The sequence below is a fragment of the Cariama cristata genome, unplaced genomic scaffold, assembly GCF_000690535.1.
Source record: "Cariama cristata isolate BGI_N322 unplaced genomic scaffold, ASM69053v1 scaffold16574, whole genome shotgun sequence".
Taxonomy (NCBI): Eukaryota; Metazoa; Chordata; class Aves; order Cariamiformes; family Cariamidae; genus Cariama; species Cariama cristata.
This window is the reverse complement of record NW_009612524.1, coordinates 13,600-36,513: the sequence shown is the minus strand read 5'-3', so window position 1 is coordinate 36,513 and position 22,914 is coordinate 13,600. Positions and strand designations below refer to the sequence as shown.

Genomic DNA, 22,914 nt, shown 5'->3' with positions numbered 1-22,914 from the left:
CAAGAGCAGCCTTTCCTCTGCTGAACAAAGCCGGAGACATTTGCCAGTGGGCAGGATCGTGCTCCCCTTGCAGACCTCCCTCAGCACAGGGTCAATGCCATCTGAATTCACCACTCTGATTTTCTTTTTAAGTGAAAAAACAGATAGAGGAACAAAACCACAGATTTCAGACCTTCCTTAAGCATTTGTGAGCAAATTACTCCCTCCCTTCCCCCATCTGTCCTGTCCATCCTATACACGAGTCACATTGGGTCACATTTTCATAGCACCTTCCTCTTCCCAACTTGGAAGCTTTTATTTGCAAAAGGAATCCAGGAGGAATCCAACCCCCAAGGCTCTGCCCAACCTCCCTCCCCAGCTTCTCACGCAACTCCACTATTACAACAAAGCCACCATCTTCTTGCACATACAATATTTTGCAGTACTCCTGGGCTAAGCATTCAGACAAACATTGTCGGATTGGCACACAGGTATTGAAATGGAGGCAATGTCCATCATTAGCATGAGAATGTCCCTTCTAGTGCTTCTTCTTGCCTTGAGAAAACCACAGGTAGACGATTCCCAGCTTCCGCCTCTGAAGCATCTCTACTATTGCCTTATGTGGCAAACTACAGAGCTAGAGCTATGCAACAGGCATATTTTTAGTGAGAATGCAGAGAGAGGAACATAAATACATTCTTTATTGTCTTCGGGTTTGTGTGACGTCAACCATGAACGATAATGAGCATTATGTTTAAGACACAGCTTTCTTTTCCCTCAGTACAAGCACCCAGCCTGACCTAAACAGAGCAACCGTTAATCCCATGCTGGGCTCGTGGTGAAATCACAGCCCAGTCACATTGCTCTGAATAAAGATCTCCAGAGCATGAATCCTGTTTCTTAACAAACTTCAGCCTCAGTCGTTTTTTCTCCAGCATGCACAGATACCCTGTGGTCAACAACTTAATTAGAAATGGTCTGAACTCAAAAAAATCTGTTGATTGTAAACTGCATCAAATCCATCCGTGGCTGGGTCTACAGTTTGACTTCAGAAACATCCATTTGCTGATGAACAGCAATTTGGTAGAAGGATTTTATCTTTTCTCACATTAGCTCTATCTCTCAAGGGTGAAACACAATTTTTTGCCAACTGAAACATTTTCTATCCTCAAATAGATGATGCACCTCAGGATAAGAACTGCGCTCACACTCAATGCAACAACGCAAATCTCCATAAGAATGTGAAAATCTGAGTTAGAGGACCACGTTAGGTCTTACCTTCTTGAGCTTCCCACTCTTGGTGCCCACAAAAGCCAGGGAATGGTTCTTGTAGACGTAGGCAATCACAGATGTCATTCTGTCTCCATCCTCAGTGAAAATGGGGAGCCCTCGTACCATGGATGATACTCCCAAGGGGGCATTCATATCCAGGCCACAGAAATTGTCATCAATTGTTAACAGCTATAAACAAAAAGAAAAAGAGTGTAAAAAAAAATGCAGCCATCGATTCTTTAGCCATTTGAGAAGTATCCGTCCAAGCAGGGACACCCTTGCATAACATGCCTATAATTTACGCAGGTTGACAAATCAATGACAAAGGCAGGACTGGAGAAACACAGAGGCGGAAAAAATTTGTCCAAAGTTGCATGATGAGTTACAGACAGAAGGAGAACTGGAAACTTGCTTCTCTTGAATGACAGCCCAGCAAGATACATTACATTAAGCCTTTTTCCTACTGCTTTACCAGTCAGTTTTACCAGTCAAGACCTAGCAATCAAAGACAAAGTCTACTGAAAATGTCTTAAACATACCTAGTTCTGCCAAAAAAAGTTTGCACATCATTCCCATAGGATCCAGAATAAGAACCACTGAGCTAAATCTGCTCTGGCAGATAAAACAGACTCTGGCTTGCCCTCAGGTCCCGAGACTCAATAGTAAGGTTCTCATCTATTAAATCTAAATAACCACTCCCATCCCACCTCCAAACCCTGTAGCATCACTCATGCTACACCTTGGAAATTATAGTCCCCCAAGTTATCTCCAGGCATTGCCTGGGAGATTGCTGGTCAGCCCAGGCCAGATCTGCAGTAGGAACCATGGTAAGGATTAAACACTACAGATGGTGACTGCACACACCCCCCATTCCTGGGATTAACTTAATAGTATAGTCCTGGGTCCTTCTCTCACACTGTTTGGCCTGGGTACTTCATCCCCCTGGGTCTCTATTTCTCCCCCACGAAATGGGGATTATCCACATTTATCCATCTTACTGGGGTACTGTAACTCACTGAAGTTCTTTGGAGAGGAGGGAAGGTTTCACAGCTATTATGGGAGCTTTCCAGCATTTGTTGGAAATACCCATGAACTCCTAACAACCAGAGAAAAGGCCCTGTTCATTAATGCTGCTGCCTAAGCGCTAACACCTATTGCCTTTGAACTCAACAGGCTTGTCATCAGATACTCCACCGGGATCCTCGCGTACAAATGCACGTAGCGTCTAGTTGTCTCCAAGAGTGTTTCTTTGGGCTTCGTGGAATTACAGAAGTGCAGCAGTAGAACAGTAGAGACAACTCGTCCACCTTAAGGCACCACCTGGACAGTAGGTGAGGCTAATACAGGTTGCCAATATGAGGATCTCCACAAAATAAGCCAAATAAAGATGAAGCTCCAAATACTACAGTACACAATTGCCAAAGCAGTTAGACTTTATTAACTTCACTGGGACTACTCACAGAAGTTAAGCATCCGCTTAAAATGTTTTGCTGGACTAAGGCCTAGAAAGGCAATAATTAATTGTACAGAAAGGTTGTCTAGCTTTCATATATCAGTAATAAAGAACTATGATAATTTTCTTTGTCTGAGCTCACATCTTCCTGGAAGCACGCTAGAATATCTGCTGCTCCTTACTTGCATTCACAAGCAGTAAAAGCCTGATAGTGGATTCATTTTATCCTCACCCAGCAATTACAGGGAATAATTACAGATGGTTTTACTGAATGGAAGAATAATGTGTCCTAAATGTATTTATAAACACATAAAACCTATGAGGAATTCAAACAGCCATTAGTAAAGAACAGCTAGCCTGAGCTCTGGCCTGCAAAAGTCATTAGTGTTTGTGAACTGCCCTTTCACAGCTAAAACACTAGCTCAAAGAGCAATTACCGATCAGACCAACAGCCTCCAGGAGCAGTAGACAGGATGTTGCTAGTCTACAATGCTAGCGCAAAGTCTAAAATAAATCTGCATCCCAGATCCAAAGGCCAAATTTGTCTGAGGTCCAGTACCACCAACCTGATGACCACACTTTGGAAAGGCAGGACACCCCTGCTGACAGCACAACTTGCAAACGCTGAGTGTTTCCGTGGATAATGAGAATCCATACAGCTTCATTACATAGGTCAGGATGGAAAAACTGCAGGTTGGTTACTTGGGAAGTAAAATGTGTTTGAAGCAGCAAGGCTACCCAGGTCTTTCAACGAGACATGTGTCACTGACTGTCAGAGATGAACTAATGAGAGGAGCGATGTGTTGATCTGATGCAGCGTGACAAGCCTTCTGTTCACCAGTTCATAACCCGACACATCACCTGATGTGGGATCCATCTCACCTAGCTTTAGCCGTGTGACATCTTAGTAAGTAGCCTATAGTGGTCATCTAAACCACCTCCATAATCAACAGAGGAAGGAGGTATGTCAGAGAACAAGCCATCCCACCAAACCTGTAATGCACTGGCTCACCTTCTGATAGAGCCAGCTGATTGCAAAAGGACTCCAGATGATTCACTCAGCCTAAGCATCTAACATTAAGATGTAGCATGCTTTGAACAGGAGGCTGGACTATATGACTTCCTGAGGTCCCTTCCAACCTGAATCATCCTATGGATGTAGGATCTGAGAAGAATCCAGGTCTTGAAGTCAGCCCCAGTTTGACTGGGAACTCTTAAGCTCTCAAACTAACGTGATCGGTGTTTCAAGGCTATAATAAAATTGTGTATGTGTCTCACTTGAACTGATGGCCTGACAGGCTGAGAGAAGAATTGTTTCAGATTGAAAGCAAGAAATTCCCAAACCTTCTACAAATGGCAGAAAGAGGGGTAAGAGAAGAAAGTCTCACTTTGTCATGGTTTTAAAGGAAAACAAGAAATGGGAAACAGTTTTCTTCACCACCAAGAGGATGAAAAGCCTAATAGCGCCAGGAGACGTCTTACCTAGGGTGCAGTGTAGGAAGCTCCATCTCAAACAACAGGAATTCACACCGACAAGCAGTGAAATGATAAAAATCAAGCAGAGGTGGCACAGTCCAAGGCATCCTCCTTGGTGTAGGACAGCCTCCCACTCACTCCCCTCCCTGCAGCACAGCCAAAATCAACTGCTCCAGCTGAAGCACTGGGAGACCAGAAAGGACTCGTGCAAACATCTGGTCTGCCTTCCTACACAACCTAGGACCTCAAATCTCAGGCAGGAGGTGCCTGTGCTGTTTTGCAGGGAAATACAAGCTACTTCTGCTTGCTCCCCAAGCAGATCAGCATGGCTGTAAGGATACAGCACTGATCCCTGAGTAACACACTCTATCACCAGCCAGGGTACATTAGCTAGAGTGTATGATTGCTGTAGATGTGTATCAGAGCTCACATAGCCAGAGTAAACTCTCATTCTTCAGCAAAACCTTAAGAGGATATAGACCCAGAGATCCTAGCATTAAGCACAATAACCTGTGGCTGATTTGCAGCACATCTCCAGCCTGTTAAGACTTAATTAATCTAATTGCCACAGGTTAGTTCCTCCTCCATCAGACTGGGCCCAGCTCCAGGTGAACTCAGACCTACCCTTAATGGGGCTGATACCATGATTTTCCCCCATACAGACACAAAACTAAATCTAAGCCCATTTATTTAATCTTATTTCCCTGAGATTACTTACAGAAGGATACATCCTTATAAGAAAGATGAGGACAGACTGTTTAGTAAGGCCTCTAGTGAGAGGACAAGGGGTAATGGTTTTAAACTAAAAGAAAGTAGACTCAGACTAGATACAAGGAAGAAATTTTTTATGATCAGAGTGGTGAAACACTGGCACAGGTTGTCCAGAGAGGTGGTCGATGCCTCATCCCTGGAAACATTCAAGGTGAGGTTGGACGGGGCTCTGAGCAACCCGACTGAGTTGAAGATGTCCCTGTCCGTGGCAAGGGGGTTGGACTGGATGATCTTGAAAGGTCCCTTCCAACCCAAACCATTCTATGATCCAAGCACCAGGGTGAGGTTGAAGAGTGAAATCAGGCACTTTCTTTTACATGACACAGTTCAGATGAGATCTAGGACCATCGCAGCACACCCTAGCCTCTGCGACAAGCAAAGTGGTGTATGAGGGCAGATAAGGCCGTGATGTTCACTCACGTGTTGTTGTGTGGGTGCCGCAGAAGCAATCACAGAGTTGTGGTTTGCAATGTGGACAATCGTCCCCCAAGAACAGGAGCAAGGCCAGCAAGCCACACACCACATGAGAACTATTTTCATTTAACGTATTTGGTTTATTTCCTCTGGGGATTATAACTGCAAAAAAATGCCAGCAAGCAAAACCCTACAAATAAACATCACCCAGCTTCTGTGCATCTGTGGCTCTCAGCTGCACACACGCCTTTGTAAAGACAGAAATACAGTCATCTTCTTCAGTAAAGAGAAACACGTAAGGAAGTTTGGATTTATGATGAAAGGGTCAGGAATTGCAAGCACAGGTTTATTTTCAATTCCAGACACTCCTAGTAGCAATATAAAGTAGCCACGTTAAACTCTCTGGAGCTTCTCTGCTTGGCAATTTCACGTTAACGACTTTCCAGAATGAAAGCAGAGGTGAGGACATGAATTCACTCTGCTTGCAACACTGCTGCCGCACCAGCTGAGATATCAGGGAGGGGCAAAGGGAAGATCTAAAGAGGCAGGAATACGATCAGCAATTCTCACATCCTGAGCAGTTAAAATCAAACCCAGAAATTCACGGCACGGTCTGTAGGTAACTCGGAAGGGAAGGGGGCCTTTGCAGTTGAGGTGCTGGACTGGAGTCAATCAGTTCAACATCCCACACCAGGTTCCCACCTGCAAAAGAGGGAATATTACTCCCACCACCCTTCTGCCCCGGGAAAGCTGCTAAAAACAGGTTTATAAGGTGCTCTACATATCCAAAATATCTTCATGTGAGAATGATTGGCAGCTCCCAGGGTATAAATGCCCTCCTGAGCCCCACCAGCTGCCTCTCCATCCTGGGTTGATGTGCAGGGGGGAGCCAGCTGGTGAGAGGCTGTAGTCTGCTCCTGCTACCGCTCCTCCCTGCATCGGCAACCAGAGGGTTCATCTGCAGCCGTGACACTGTGGCCAACTGTCACATTCACCACTGAAATAGAAAGGATGTGTAAAAGAATGGGTCTGATTTACAGGAGGATTCTGGCACGTGTTTGCCTTCTCCAGGATTAAGGCTATCAAATAAATAATTAACAAGTCCAAGCCCTCCTGGAGAGGCTGGTTTTACAAGGCTGGTGCTGGCTCAGGCCCCTAGGGATGTGCTGAGACCCCCAAACTCAGCAGAAGGGTTTAGAGCTCTGATTACACCTCCTTCCCCGACCTCATCTGATTCCCCAGCCGAAGCGAGCACTTTGGCACCGTGTGAAGGACTGAAGCACCAGATATTAGGGACCAGTGCAAACAGGGCTCATAATAAACTGTAATTGTCCCTTAAACATCTGCTTTAGCCATTTGCCTCTGAAACAGCCCCTGATAATCAAATATAGCCTAATCTATATTTTGGGAAAAGCTTTGATAAAGTAGTAGCCGTCCCTCATTCCTCCTTGCTTTCTCTCCCGTAAAATCTTCCTCCCCAATCAAAGCACCGGAGCCTTTTTCCAGATATCTCAGCAGGCTCCAAAGCAATTCCACAGACTCACTGGGGATAAAGGCTGTCCCAATGGCCAAGTATTGCCTTTGATTTACAGCTAATACCTAACAGCCCTGTCTTCATATGGTGGCAGGTACTTGGCTTCTCACTCTTGTTATCTCAAGCTTGGCTACGCCAGACGATGGAGGGAACGCATACATTACAGCTGTCTGTGCTGCCAGCAGGGCCAGGGAGCCAACAGCAATAAGAAATCTACGGTAATATGCATTTGAGTCTTTGCAAGGAGATATCCAAGGTCTTTTCCATCACCTGACTGCAAGATCTTCTTTCTTTCCTGACTCCAAGGACTGAGTGAGGGTGAGGATGGACATGTATCCTACGCAGTAGGATATTTAAAAATCTAGAGAGATGGAAAGCCTAGGAAAATCTGTCACCAGGAACTTCACGGTACCTAAAGAGATACAAGCTAGGAAATTTAGGGTCTAGATCACCTGGTGCAGGGGTGAACCATAAGTCTCTGCTCAGCTGAGCTGCAAATGATGGAAACCATCTCCCTGCAAACCATAGGTCTTTAAACTCTAACAGCAGCAGCATGGCACCCAAGGCTTGTTCTTCTCCTACTTGTCTGTGCATGTCCTCTTGATGGTATCAGTATGGGCTTCAGTGCTTGGTGAACTTCTGGTTTGATGCTGGTTTGCCCTACCCCTGCCTTCCTTAAGCTGGATTGGCTTTGCCTCTGGCCTCCTGCGTTATCTCTGCTTCCGGCCATGCTGCCGCTGAGTCTCTTTTCTGACTCCTCTGAGATCAGCGGACTTTGGTTCATCTGACCTTCTCCCTTCAATCTCTGCTGTGAACTTCGGCAGAACCATCCCATTTCAGCCCGTTGGTCATGTCTAGCTATAAGGTCCTAGTGCAGGATGGAGACAGTCCTTCTGACTTTCACCTCATGCCACGTCACTGACATAATTTGATGCCTGTTACTGCCCTCCCCACCACATGCATTCCTGAGAGTGGGTCAGGACAAGGCTGCGGGCTTCCCCAGTGAGCATCAATAGCTGTAGACCTTTGTCATCTGCAATTCAAAGCCACTGGGAAATTTTGTGGATGAAAAGATGGGAACCCTAGGTCACCAACCAAAGACAGCATAGGTCACCAACCAACCAACCCGCTCTTCAGCCTGCAGTCTAATGACATACAAAAATATCCAGTACCGTTTCCCCAGGGTGCTCGGTGATATAATGGAAGTTGGATAAAGAGCCAACATTTGGAAATACATTATAATTGCACACTGCTTTTCACTTGTGCAACCACAGCAATAGTTACCATGCAATTACATGTCACCATATACAAATGGCAGTGCAGTTACAGTAACTTTACCAATTACAGAGAAATGGCACCCACTATGCTAAGAGGTTTTCATTCAAACATAATTCAGGAACGCAAGAATAGAGGGGAAAGTTTTTCAAATTGACTAGAACTGGTACAGGCGTTTGGGTTTTAGGTCTGTGGTTTAAGCATCAGTTCAAGGACTGGTGTCAAGTTTCCAGAGTGCTGCAGAATCTTAATGTAGTACAGACGACTTTTTATGCCTGCATTTATGTCCCTGCTGTACTGTGAGCATAAGGCTTCCCAACAGTCTATACCATGTACCTCCACGTCGTAAAATTTGCAATTTCCTGAGGAGGAGGCTGCCTTTCTCACAGAAACCAACAGGTTTCTTTACTCTTCAGGTCTTTTGCTCAGCAGAGCTGGCTGATTACTAGTAAGAGGTAACTGTTGCTATGAATTTATCATCCTCTAAGTCCCGACTTTCTGAATGATTAGTGTGCGATAAGATGTGCACAATGTACATTGACTAGCGAACCCCTAAAAATTTTCTAGACCCCAAGACTGCAAAATTTAAGCAATACTGGCAGTAAGTTTGCTTTTTTTTTTTCCCTGGTACAGACCCTGGAGAAGCAGACCACCGCTTTCAGGGTCTGTTGACCCCGTGTCACAACCACAGACCTAGTGAGTGGCAACCACAAATGCTTTCCAGCCCATGGCTTGTTCTCAAACTCTTGTTCCCAATTTTGCTATACACGTTGCCTTACTACTGGCATGGGACTGGGCAGCAGCACCGCTTCTGCTCTGGAAGCAGCACCAGGCTATCAGAGAGAAATGATTCATGTTCCCATGAAGGAAAGTCCAAGACTGACTGTCCGGAGAAGCACGTCATAGATATCAAGTGTGCAATACCGTTCTCAGCAAAAAAACCATACTTGCTTCTTGGTCACTTGCAAAGAAGACATTCCTACCATTCCAAGTGAAGATACAATTAAGGATCCAATCTCAAACACCAGTGGGTTAATGAATCCACTTTACTGGCAAACACTGTACTGATACCAGCTTCAGCTCCTACGTCAACTTCACCTCCAGGAGTGTGCCAGGAGAAACAGTCACACTATGTCAAGATCAACAAGGCAAGGTGCAGAACAAACTCAGACACCTGGGAATATTTTTGAGTGGGATATTTACACTCTCTGTGTTTGGATATTGCAACTTCAGAGATATTTCAAGCGCCTTGGTTAGAGCCGAAGGGTCTAATACAGACAGGGAAGGGGGACGGTATCTCCAGCAGCAATGTAGAGTGTCAGACCGCGACAGTACAGACACGCTTATTTATGGAACCCTTCACAACCCACATCGCAAACACCACCACTACGTCAGCCAAGTCCCCCTTTTGCCGAAGTCATTTCCACCTCCTCAAAAAAATTCTGATCTTTTGATTCCAAATCTCAGCATTAGCACACAAAGCCACGCCGCTGGGGTAAAAATCAGATCCCTGAGGTCTGTGGTCACTGAGGTTCATCCCCTCACAGGTGGCAACTGCACCTACAAACAAGAAGGACGGGTGGGACCTGAAGAGCAGCAAGTGTGACTGCGAAAGGAAGATGAGTTCTTCTGCAGTCCCATAAATTTTCCCTTGCTGGCTCAGAGGCTGCAGGATCATACGGATGAGGCACTGAAGGATAAACAGAGGAATACGATCTCTGTGGGTCTCAGCTCGGTGCTTTCCATGAGCTTTAAAAAATTCACTTCAAATTTTTCACACCCCCAAAAAAAGAGATTATTGAGTGTAGAGGCTCTGCCTTTGAAACTGCCATGGTCTATTGGGTAAATAAGCATTTAGGGATTTTTCAAAAGTGAAGTATTGATCAAATAATCTGCTAGAGTTCTTCTGTAAGAACATATTCCAGCAACAGAGCTGTGTTATGCACCTGAAACACATCGGCACCGACTTCCCCTGGTGCTGCTGTAGCTCAGATGGGGAGTAAAAGCCCCAAAGAGAGAAAATCTTGGATGAAAAGGGTTTTCTATGTAGACAGACTGACACCTTTGAGAGAAGAAGTGCTTGCCAGCTGCTGCATGTTGTCCTAAAGGATGTTGCATTTCCATGACCAGCCAAAGGTTGTTAACATAACAGATTCCTGGAAGGATCAACTGCAGTGATGAAAGAGGTGTAAGAAGAAACGGGAGCTCTGTCCTCTGTCAGCTGTGCCCTGTAATCCTGAGCATCCTTGCTGTAACATGGGTTTCTCTCAGGCATGTCTATCCAATAGAGACACCTAACAAAGAGACAATCCCTTTCCCAAATTACAAAGTCTCATGTCCATCTTCACGGGATGGACACAACAGCCACACTGCAGGGCCCTTCTAAAGTCTCCACAGCAATAGCGTTGCTGTCTGTTGCATGCAATGTTCAAGGGCGTAGGAGTCTTCTCTTGCTGACCTGTCCTCCTTATCACAGACAACATGCCTGGACCATTATCTCCCAATCTTTGCTGGTGGTAGAATGGTTAAACCAGCATTTCTGGAGCATTTCTGGCAGCTGCCAGGCACCCCTCATTCCTATTCCAGTGACGTACACCAGCACCTTGCCGGATAGAGTCCAGCTGCCTCCCCTATGCCGGCACCACCAGCAATTCTCCACTGAATCACAATTACTATAATTATTATTTTGTTATACAGACAAAATTATCATTTGGGCTGCAAAGTGCCACGCACACCAACAGCGCTATATAAATTAAACAACAACACTGCTTTGCATGCAAGCAACATCTTTGCCCGGAGACCCCAGAGCCGCTTAAAAGAATTAATTAAGCCTCACCACGGTCCTGTGAAGGTAAGCTAAGTGTGGTAATGAACGACATGCATGTGCTTTTGCTCTTCAGCACAGGGAAACCGAGAGAGCTCGGCTGGTAACAGAGGTCCTGGTTTGCTCACCAACTAACAGAGAGCCTTGCCGAGCTCCAGGGCTGCACATCTGTATCAGGGAGAACCGGCTTGTGTCTGGTCCTATCATCTCACAGAAAATGAATTTAAAGAAGCCAGGTTATTGGTTTAAACAACGAACTAAAGCACTCGAGCCCTGAAAAGACAAATCTCTCGCTTGCTGCCTCTATCTGTGCAGAGCTCTGTACTTGAGGAATTCAGAGCACTTGTGTCAGCCGAGTATAAATTCACTCAAGCCATTAAGCTTGAACTCCTCCTGCATCTGAAAGCGGGACCGCGCAAGCAGAAGGCTGCAGCCGGCCCTCCGAAGCAGGGACACCATTCCAATTACAGTCCTGTGTTTCTTGGCGCAGGATCCCGACCAATAGCCCCAACCCATTGATAAGTGCTGGGTCATTCCCTCATTAGGAGGAGTACATTTTTATTATTCCCTTCTGCACGCTCCCTCCCTCCGCCTCTCGCACTGTCTCCGTGTGTCTAAGTGCGCGCCTGGCTAATATCGCTTGTTTACAGGATAAATCAGCTGAACAAATCCTATTATATTTTGGAACACTGACAACGACGGGGTAATGACATTGAAACTGGGAAAATACGATGTTGTTCCTACTGATCTAATGTCACCCACATGCTCTATCAGCTATGCCAGCTCCAATACTGCATGGAGGAAACAGAGGTCTCTGTTTTTTCTGTGGTGCTACTCTTTAGTTGCATGCGTATCTGGGTGTCTTGCCTTTCCTGCGTTTCAAGTACTTCTTTAAATGTTTTAAATATTTTCTGCACCATAAAGCAGAAAACATTGGGTCTGCAATGTTTACTAGCTCCTAAAATGAGTCAACTGGGTGCTGGTGGCACAGGGAAGATGTTAGGTCCTACGTATTTTGTAGTTATCCGCAGGAGAAAGATGCAACAAAGGTCTGCATTTCACCAGGCCACATTCATCCACTTACTGACATTTATCTGTGCAACAAAGCAGAGCTGAAGAGAAGGATGGTTCGGAGGTAGATGTGTGCAGGACATCCAGGTCCGCAGCTCCATCCTGAACTTGGACACGTCTACCCAGCCAGGTCCACGCCGGCTCTGCAAACACCGTATTTTTTCCCAAAGCTGTTGTCATGTTACCCAAAGACTGGGACAGTGCTAATAAAATGTCGCTCAAGAAACTTACAGTAAAACCATATCCCAAACTAGCGCAGTCATGCAGATGCCAGGCTGGGAGTGTCTGGGGCAGAAATATGGCCAGATGAGATTTGGACATCTCTCTGTAGCTACAACAGCCTTTCTCATCCCCATCCTCACACCAGCCAGTCTTCAGGACGGGCGATTCCAACATCTGTATTATCCTACCGGGTATAATGGGGACCTATGTTTCCATGTAATTTGGATAAACAGAGAAACGTGCTTATTTTGGGGGAGCAAAACCAAAGTCTTATGTGTGTGCTGGAATATAAAATAAATAGACGTGCACATCAGATCATTCCCAGAGGCTGAATATCTTCGCTGATTCTCCAAGTAGTAAGGCAGACCCTGCACTGTTTTCACCCTGACAGCTACATTTGCATCAGACAAGCGAGAAAGGGTCTGTGCAGGATTTGGCCCAGAAAGCAATGCTGAATCCAGCATACCCTCAACCCCCTCCTCAACAGAACGGTTATTGTACAAACTCCCGCGCTTGGCTGCCCACAGTCCGGAGGTGCTTTAAATAGCATTGGGCTCACAAAGTGAGCTGGAGTGACTTTGCTTCTGGCTCTTCCAGGATGGCTGGGTTCTGCTTGCTGCTTTTTCAAAAAACCAAACTATTGCATAGCATTCCCATTGGCCTGCAAGGAAACCTCCTGGCGAGGCAATACGAGGTCAGGTTTGCAAAGTAGCTGATCTCCTGGTGTGGAAGAGAATGCAAGGAGATCATATGGAGCCCTCCAAAAACGCAAGATTGAGCCACGGGTGACTGCAGGGCTTGACCACAGAAGAAAACAGCCTGGGCTGCTGGCAGGGGAAGCAGTAAAGATCAGTTCCCAGAAACAAATCTAATTGTCCATGTGGCAAAAAGCAGAGGCAAATGGCACAAACAGTGATGGAGAAGTTGGCACCTTGCTTACCTGTAGAAGCAGCTACTGGGGGACCACCAGGACCTGGGGCTGATGCTGAGAGATGCTGAGCTGCTCAGGCAGAGCCAATGTGGTCCAGAGACGGGACTAATGGTGGGGGAGGGAGCTGCACCCGAAATATCTCAGACACAACAGCGACTCAGCAGCCTTGGGCCCTGCTCCATCCTCAATGAACATTTTATGTGAGCGGGGTCAACCAGACACGAGGAGCCGGGAAGAGAACAGCACTGTGCACGGGTTTGGCATCCAGCCACTTAAAGGCACAGAGTTTCCTCTTGCTTTATACTTGGGAAGTAAATAAATGCTTTAGAGAAGGAGGTTGATTCCAAAGCATGCTTTTTTTTTTTTAGCTCCCCCAGACAAACAACGAGGATTTTGGAAGGTGAGGTTGCAGGGTGGGGATGTGATAAGAAGGTAATTAATTACCGCCAGCATTATTTCTGTATGCACACTGATCTGGAAGTATCATTTCAAGGTCAGGTGTTTAATACTGATGAACATACTTAATACCTCAAATGCAATCATCCTCTCCATGCAATTAGGCCCTGGTTTACAGCCCTTAAGAGCAAGTTTCAGTTGATATAGGTGCTTAAGAGTTTTTGTTTTTCTCACCCCCAGGGCCTCCAAAGCCACTTTTTTTCCTGCCTGGAGTGCAGAGCACTTTACAGAGGCAGGGAAGTGTCCTTATCCCTGCTGGCTGAAAACAGAGACATGACACATGGGAGGAAGGACTGCCGCTGAGGAAAAAGTGAAGACTAACACATGTGGTGTCTGAGAAGCCCTTGCGAACGAGCTCTCACCAGGTTAGGGCTTTTGAGGATGTCCAGAGGACTAGGATGTTGCCAGCAGCTATACCCAGCCTGAACTGAGAGCTCATGCAGATGCTGGAGAAGTCCTCTAGTGCTCAGCCATAGGCACATACGGCGATGGAAAAGCCAGGAGGGTCTCGTTCCTGCAACTCTATTAGACTCCCACTGTCATATCCCTAGCATGAACACTAGGCATGCTAATCAATGAATTAGTGCTAATTAGTTAATGAGCCTGCTGGTCACCTCACAGAGGAAGAGGTGGGGAGACTTTCCTAACTCCAGTTACAGAGGGGCCAGGACCTTGCTTGGAGCGGTGGAGATTGGAACTCAGCTGCTCTCCATTAGCTCAAGGAGCACGGCCCCAGACATCTCTGGTCACTTCCACCACCGACAATAATCATGAGAAATACCAGCCACGTCACTGGAGAGAGTTCCCTCCTCCGCTTTCCCCTGAGCTGTCTCATGTAGCAAGATAATACGACATTTCTTGCTGATGAAGTGTCTTTCACCCCAGAGCACAGCCAGCTTTGCAGGGGAGATGATGGTCAAGCCCGCTGGAGATGAAGAAATGAGGAGTGGGAAGGTGCATGGGGGAGATCTGCAAATCACAGAGTTCAGCTGCAGAAACCCTAAACCAGCACCCTGCCCCTCGTCCTTATTCCCTCCCCAGTTAAGCCCTCCATCCACTCCAGCTCCCAGCGACAGCAAGAGAACGCTTGTTGCCTCTTATCAAAGTTGCTGGGCTCAGCAAGTCCCTCTGACAACACGCTCCACACGCATGCACACACACTCCCATCCAACACAAACTGATGTGACCAATTATACAAATACAAATCTGGCAGCAATAAGCCTGTTTGCTCCGTCTCTGAGTCTCCAGTGAGCATTCCCAGAGAGACATTACCGTATTTTTGAGGCTACTGCCTTTGCACAGACTACACTGTGTCTTTTTTTTTTATTATTATTATTCCTGCTCTTGTTTGCGTCTTCAGAAGAAGAAGAAAGGACTGTTAAAAGTTGACCAAGACTTGACCTCAAGTGACCATGGGCCCTTTGGATCAGAAGCATGAGCCTGTATAATTTGGAGTAAAGACATGTACGCAAAACTCTTGTGCATGGTCTATCCAGCAGAGATGAACAAAAAGACCTATTGTGCAAGCACGAGTGGCATTGACCTCTGCAGAGATTTACTTAGGATAGCCCAACTGGCAAGCATTGACACTACGAGGTCTAATGAAACGGATAGCTCATTCCTGTGACCGAGTTATTCCCCTGGGAAAGTGACAGGCTCAACTACCGGCCAACCCAGTCAGGAGAAATGGGCAGGGGCTCTGGGTGCAAAATGTCAAAGCAGTAGTATCACATGAACCTCCTTCCACACGTTCCTCTTCCCAAGGACTAAGCAAAAGTTAACACTCCCTTTCAACCCAACCTTTCCCTTTCCAGGGAAAATGATGGGTGAAATGACAGACAGAGATGACCATTCCAGCTTTTTAGTTTGTAAAGCAATTTTTTTCCTTGAAATGTCCCTTCTTTCCAGCAGCTCCAGCCTGTGTCCTTCTTTCTAAATGACCCTGTTTTCCTGTCTCCCATGCTAGAGAGGAATACAATAGCAAGGATGATATTCCCTCTTCCTCCAACAGTTGGGAACATTGGGCACAGCACTAAGATCCAGGAGTCTCTGAGCTGCAATTGTGCTGCAAGTTCTCTTTTACTGTGCCGTAGCCAACCCTCCTGTAAAACAGCGTAAGGCTGCTCTCCATCTTGGTGTCTCAGAGGTGCTCTGTCAGACCTGTGTCCCGTTAACACCAGTAATGACAAATGCAAGCCCTGGGAGGAAATGGAAAATCATTAAATAGGCTGTTTATGGGAAAATCATGGCCACCGCATCACCAGCAGTGGCCTTACCAGAAGTCAAATTGACTGTCTCATACCATACTCAAAGCCCTTCCACCACCTGAGCTTGAAATGATCTAGGCATAAGTATCTTCAAAGATGCTTTGGGGAGTTACTGACTTAGGTTTGCCTTGAAGCCTCAGAAGCACAGGAAGGTTTTATAGCCACGTCATTCATCAGACAATGACTCGGGTCCCAAACATCCACTTTGCTTGCCCTCTGTTAGCAAAGTATTGGAAAAATATTGCCCAGCTCTTTACACAAGGCCTTTTGTTGTCTGGTCAGCTTCAAAAGCATTTCTTCTCTCCCCCAAATGACAGCGCTGCCATGAAAAACAGGAAGAGATTGAATACAGTAATTTAAACAGTCGAACTCCATTTCCTGCCAAAAGGAAAAGAAAATACCGGCACAAGGCGATAGTTGGGGACAGACACTTTGATTATCTTGGACAGATATTTAAGCTGTGTATCCAGTAAAAGCTACAGCGATGGAGGTGACACCTTTTCATTTCAGAGACTGGAGTCTGTTAGTCTGTAGAGCAGCAGGTGATGTGTGAAGCAGATCTTTGCCTGATGAGGAGACCAGGATCTCCCAGGATAGCTGCCCTGGTTGCAATCAGCTCCTAAGCTGACAGTCAAGATCGCATGCCAACAACACCCCACGTTTGGGACTTCATTGCAAACCAAAGTTCCAGCAATGAACCCTGTTCCTCTCGTATCTCCCAAGCAGGCCCTGGCACCCTCATGCTGCTTTGGGTTCAGTCTTCAATACTCTCTTCTTCCTCATCCATGCTTGTATGTCCCACATGGCAGTTCACCTCCTTGATCCCCAAGGTAGAGGGGAAGGCTCTCCTGCCTCCACTACTGAGCATCCCAGTACTGCAACTGTCACTGGGCTTCAAAATGCACCTGTTGTTAATCCTATTCCGTAATAATGAAAATCAACAAATCCCCCGATGACCAAGTCCTGTATCAAAACAGCTCATTTTCATCTCCGTCGTCCTCCCAGACTGTCTTTTTTTTTTTAAAAAGAAATCCAGCATTTCCCAACTGTATCAACAGTTAATTACAAAGTTTATGAAGCATATTTAAACCACAGCTTTCTTTATCCAACATGAAGACTACTTTCTGTTTTAAGAAGCCTATTTTATCCCTCTAGAACAGCCCTTCCTTCTGCCAACACCCTGCATGTCCACACAGCCTCACTCCCGCTGCTCCATACATTGGTGCACCTCCCTCCACCAAAAAAGTGGTCACTTTTTGGTGACACACAATGCTCTTGCTAGATAGCCAAAGGGAATGAAGGTGCTCTCTGTGGCTATATAAGTAGGAATGGCTTCAGCATCAGGAAAGGAGATTTAGATTAGACGTGAGAGAAAGCTTCCTAGCAGCAAAGACAGATCATGTAGGGAGAGAGAGGAATCTCCATCGCTGGAGGTTAAGAACAGGTGAGACAAACATCTGTCAGAAATGTTATAAGTAGGGCAGAAGGGCAAATCAGATGACCTCATAAGACGCTTTTTTTTCCCCAGCCTCATTTTTCTCTGATTATATGAATTTCTAAGCATTTGGGGTCAAGTGTACTGTTTAAATATAAGTTATTATCCTGTATTTGTAGAGAGGAAAACCAGAGAGGTATTACCTGGAGCTGTTCATCACCTGAGTGAACATCGCCAATTTGCAAATCAACTGCCCAGACATAAAAATCCACCATTTTTTCCTGATTTATGCTGAAGATTAATAGGACAGCTATAACATAGGGATGGGAGGAATGAATATTGAGGAACCTCCACTCATCTCTGGACTTTTATATTTCCCATTCTGGAAATTCTTCTACTACTCCAGCCAAGTGCACCGTTCCCCACATCCCTGTAACCGTTTGTGTGCATTGCAGGTTAGGAGAGCTGTGCTAGGAATGGTCCCCAAGAGACTTCTCTTGCCCTGAAGTGGCCTTGAGCAAGCATCACATCAAAGCAGGAACAGAAGCATCCTAACATGTGGATCCCCTTCGAGACAGTTATCGCCCTATTAGAAAAATATTTGTTACCAAAAGCCAGACTTGACCATGCACCAAGCTGTGAGGACAGTGCGAGCCCAGCTCCATAGTCTATGGTCCTATAGTTAATATCACAAAGAAGGGCTGAAATATCATAGAATCACAGAACGGTTTGGTTGGAAGGGACCTTAAAGCCCATCTAGTTCGAACGCCCCTGCCATGGGCAGGGACACCTTCCACCAGACCAGGTTGCTCAAAGCCCCATCCAACCTGGCCTTGAACACTTCCAGGGATGGGGCAGCCACAGTTTCTCTGGGCAACCTCTGCCACTGCCTCACCACCCTCACTGGGAAGAATTTCTTCCTGATACCTCATCTAAATCTTCCCTCTTTCAGTTTAAAGCCATTACGCCTTCTAACAGAGTTTCTCTGCAGTGCTCAGTGAGGGTTTCCCACAGCTCATCTCTACCCATCTGCTCAATGCCAGGCACATCAGCTCTATCTTTTCACATGCAGGATTTCTGCTGCTGAAGGGCAGGGCAGCAGAGCTGAAGTTCAGGTCCAGCCCTGATTGCAGACAGGTTAAGCCTCTATTTGCACCAGCAGAGAAATATTTGACATCCACACAAAACCAGGGAATGTCTCACTGATGGCTCTGTAATTGGTTTTAAAGCTGCTTTAAATACATGTGCTAAGAGGCAGAGCAGCAGTGCTGGTGGATGGCTGGCAAGCAGGACATCAGCAAAGGAGACGAGGCCCTCACAGACATATATCCAGGCTCCAAAATACTTCACCAACCATCAAATATTTTCCAAGCTTCGCGGCTGGACTCTGCAACCCTTACAGCAGCCAAGTCACTAATATCTCTTCCCTCGGGCAGCACTGCTGATCTCAGACAGGGCTTGCCAGCAGCTCTAAGTAGACTCGTTTAAGGAGAGTACAGCCCACTTAGCTACACTTTTCAGACTCCTGTTTTTTCTTCAAGGATCTCCAAGCTCTTTCTCCAGCTGGGAAGCATTACCATCTCTGATTCGCAGTGAAGAAATGCAGTCACAAATACGCTCTAACACTTTTTCCCCACTGTGTCACCCAGTCCCTGGCTCCTTGTCCTCTCCCCAACTTCTGAAACCCTGTCCCTCCAAATTCCGTCTGATACATTAGTCTTCTTGGTCCAGGACTCACACCAAGAGACACAAGAAATCTGTCGGATTTTTTGCTCCTGTCTAAAGCCGCAGAAGCCAGGTGGCTGAGAAGTTTCAAACCTCCTGATTTCAGAGGTCCAGTATTGCAAACATTAGTATGGAGCACAAGCAGAGCAGATTTGCAAATGCACGGAAAGGCTTAACAGCCCAGGAAAGAAACTCCAGTGGGAAGCTCCCAGCTTAAATCTAAAGGCAGCTCTTTGAATGTGCGGAGGCCTTGAGGCTAAACAAAAAAATCAAAGCCAGATTTGGGCACAGCCTTTCTCCCTGTGCAATACTCCATAGGGAGCTTTGCAGGTCCAGGTAGAGGAGCTCCCATCTGAAATAAAGGACTTGTCCCTCTGCATGTTCGGTGTGGGAGCACGAAAGCAGTGCAAGGTCAAGTAATGATGCTGAGGGCACTGGTACAAAGGGGAATCAGGGCAGACTAAGGCAGGATCAGTCTCCCTGCAATGAAATTTCCATCTGCATTCCTCTTGGTCCGTCCTTGTCCCGCAAAGGGACAACAGCAGGGATCCCCCAGCAAAGGAGGCTTGAGTACAAAGGAAAGCCGGAGCAATCCCATATCCCAAGCCCTGACTGCCTTGAGATTATGGGGCAGGAAAGCGCTCTACTGTTTCTCCATATTCCCTTTGCTCAGACTTGAACTTGCCTCTCACTTGAAAAAGCTAATTAAGGAAGGAAATCAAAGCCCGGAGAAGTGGCTATTACAGCAGCCTGGGTGCAGTGCGGGCTGTAATGCCGATTTCTGTGCATCGTATCAAAGCCAGCCGTATGCTGCCAGGGCTGATGTAGATTTCTGCAATGGCACTTCAGTGAACTGACAGAATAAACTAAGACAATTTCTTAAGACTATTTGTACGTCAGGTAGATCAGCCTCTTCCCCAATCCTGCCCTTAAATCTTGCAACATTTAATCCTTGATCTGCAGCCAGGTCTTAATTTTTCAGTGCAGAGGCAACACAGAGCTGGCTGGAAGCTGGAAGGCAAGGGACTTTGATGGTTAATGACCAGTGCTTCTCAACCCTAGAAGAAACGAAGCCCTAGCTTCACAAAGCTCCCTGAACAAATCCTGCTCCGACTCCAGCCCAGGGAAATAAAATTACACCAGCAGACACAGAAACCAGCACAAGCCATTGACATTATCTAAGTCCTGGTTTGGTTTAGGTTTGAGCTAAGTCTGCACAAGGAAATGTGATTTCACCCTTAATGAATTGCATAGTGAAATAACTACAACAGGCAAATTCCTCCCAAAGATTTCAAGGCCCCTTGGCTTAGTCCATCAGCGAACATAGCACGCTTGGAGAGGTCAAAAAATAATACTTTCCTCAGCTCATCCATTAGCAAACTGAGGCATGAACTGGTTAAATTGGGTGGTGTGGTGAGCTGGAGGCAGAGCCTGGACTGGGACAAGGTAGTCTCAGTTCCTTGGTCCTTGCTTTAATCATTGAGCCATGCTCTAAGATCTGTGAGCATATGAGGAGGTTAAGATTGGGTACTTTGGGACTTCACTTACCGCACTGCTACAGGGAATGTCCTTGACTTTGAGCCAGGCCAGATCTAATGTCCCCTCTCCCCTGTAGCAGGACTGCAGTCTGTCCTTGATGCGATCGTTGATCTTTTTCAGGACAAAGATGCAAAGAGCAGACTCATCCAAGGACTTCATCTTCCTTTTCTGCCCCTTGGAGAAGACTGTGAAGAGGATATCATCCTCCGGGCCAACACCCAAAGACCTCGCTAAGATGGCTCCAGCCTTAGACAAGTAGGCTGCCTGGAGCAACCGGTACTCCACCCCGTTCTTCTCACAGCCAATGGGCACCTCAACGTAGGAGTTAAAGGCTGTGTCCTCCTTACAAAGCCTGACCAGCTTGGAGGTATAAACCTGCTCCTTCGTGGTGGAGCCAGGTGGAGAGATCATCTCAGGCTGTAGAGTCAGGAAATAGACAAAGTTACCACTGCTGAAGCCATAGATGTAGTAGATATCAAAGTCGGGGATGATAGTAAAGGTGTCTGAGGGGATCTTAATCATAGAGGCCACAAACTCATCATGAAAGACATACGCAAACATCCCATCCGCCTCGGAGTTCTTGGTGAGCTTTCTGCTGGAAATAGTGGGGAAATACTCAGGTTTGCCATCCACGGCAGTTGCAATGAACAACTTGTCATCCATGTTGCTGTAAGAAACAATGACTCCAAAAACAGAGCCGCTTTCATTCACCCCAGAGAGATAATGCTCCTTCTTGTGGAAGGGCTCTCCCAGCTTGAAGAGATCATCCAGCCTCAAAAGCTTGCAGATGCCCTGGTAAAGACTCCCACAGGCTATCAATCGATTCTCCTTGTAATCTATGAGGAGCATTTTGTTTATGTTGTTAGTGGGTGTCAAGGGTTCGTTGCAGGTTTGGACTATCCTGGGAGGATAACACTTGGGATTATCTTCGTCAGGACCAGTCTGGTGGGTCACCAGGACCTTCAGGTCACTGGAGAGTTTGTAGATCCTGTTGACAGCTCCCAAATAAATTTGCCCAGTTCTTTCGTCAACCACCAAGTGGTTGAAGTTTCCTTCTGCTTGGTCTCCAGTGAAAGTGATGAAGGGCCTCTTTGGATGGAGCGGCTGCTGCCTACCAAGAGGCGACACCGTGGTGGATAACAGGAGGTGAGAAACCAGGCAAGTCCATTTCCACATGGCCGGTGACATGATTAGAAAGGTTTGTATTCCCAAGGGAATGAAGATTAAAAGCTGTAAGAGTCTTCAAAACACCAATTCCCTGGCAGATGTTGTCCTACAAGCAAAGAGAAAAGAAAACAAAAGTACATTACTATGGAGTATTCCTTCCTCCTCCCTCCTTCACAACCATGCCATCATCAGAGAGTATTTAATTGCTAATCCTCCCTTTCTCGTCTCTGAGCTCTCTACTTAAAACCAGCACAAAGGGAACCCTCCTGAAAGAAAAGATGCTGGTAGAAAGAGCAGAACTCACACAGCAGAATAATAAATCGGCACCCTTTTACTCTCCATTACATACACATGTGCCCCATGGTGCAACACAAAAATCCACTGGAAGCCAGAGCAGTGCAGAAGGCTAATGGTAGAAACATCAAGCAGTATTGCTGTTTGCACTGCCAACTTTGACCCAATTGTGTATTTGTTATCTAAGAAGACAGGGCTGGAGAAGGATTATTATCCTGCTCTTCTGGATGAGGGACTGAAGCCTAGAGAAGGTCAGGGACTTGCCTACAGGGACAGGTCCAGATGGATGCCGAGGTTTTTTTGCAACCCTTGCCGGGAAGAAGCCAGCTCTGGACTGACATTAACATCCTTTCAGGGAGACCTCAGTCCAGAGCAGGCCTGTTTGAACAGGCTCTCTGTGGCTTCCAGATCAAAGCTGCCTCATGCCGGTCCAGCTTGGAGTACAGACGGAGGAGTTGTGGTGTGCCAGCCTTCACAGCCACATCTACAAAAGGCATGCAGCCACGCACCCAGCTGAGCACCAGGTCTTCTCTGTCCCCAGGCTCTCACCACAAGACTGGTCTCCACCCACTGCACAGCCAAGAAACCATTGTCTGAAAGAGGGATACGGTTCCCCTGGGCATCTCAGATGACCGAGGAGAAAGAGGTTGCCTAACTATTAGCAGTAATCAAGTTGAAAGGACCATGAAGTAGGAAAACTAATGACCCAGAGACCAGCCTGGTGACTTTCCAAAGAGAGAGAAGAGGGCTTCTTTGCACCACTCAGTCTCTTAACATCTCCCAGGTTTTAACCTGGGTGGTGGGAGCAG

General features: G+C 46.5%; 1 protein-coding gene across 1 annotated transcript; it reads right to left on the bottom strand.

Moving 5' to 3' along the window:
• Positions 1 to 1,257: 1,257 nt before the first annotated feature.
• Positions 1,258 to 21,820, bottom strand: LOC104160546 (plexin-A4-like; the record flags this gene model as incomplete). The annotated part of the gene is made up of 2 exons (XM_009698685.1): positions 20,654 to 21,820; positions 1,258 to 1,440 (listed from the first exon to the last, which is right to left on the bottom strand). Coding segments are annotated over exons 1-2 (1,350 nt in total), but the record flags the coding sequence as incomplete, so codon positions are not given.
• Between the last annotated feature and the right edge of the window lie 1,094 nt (positions 21,821 to 22,914).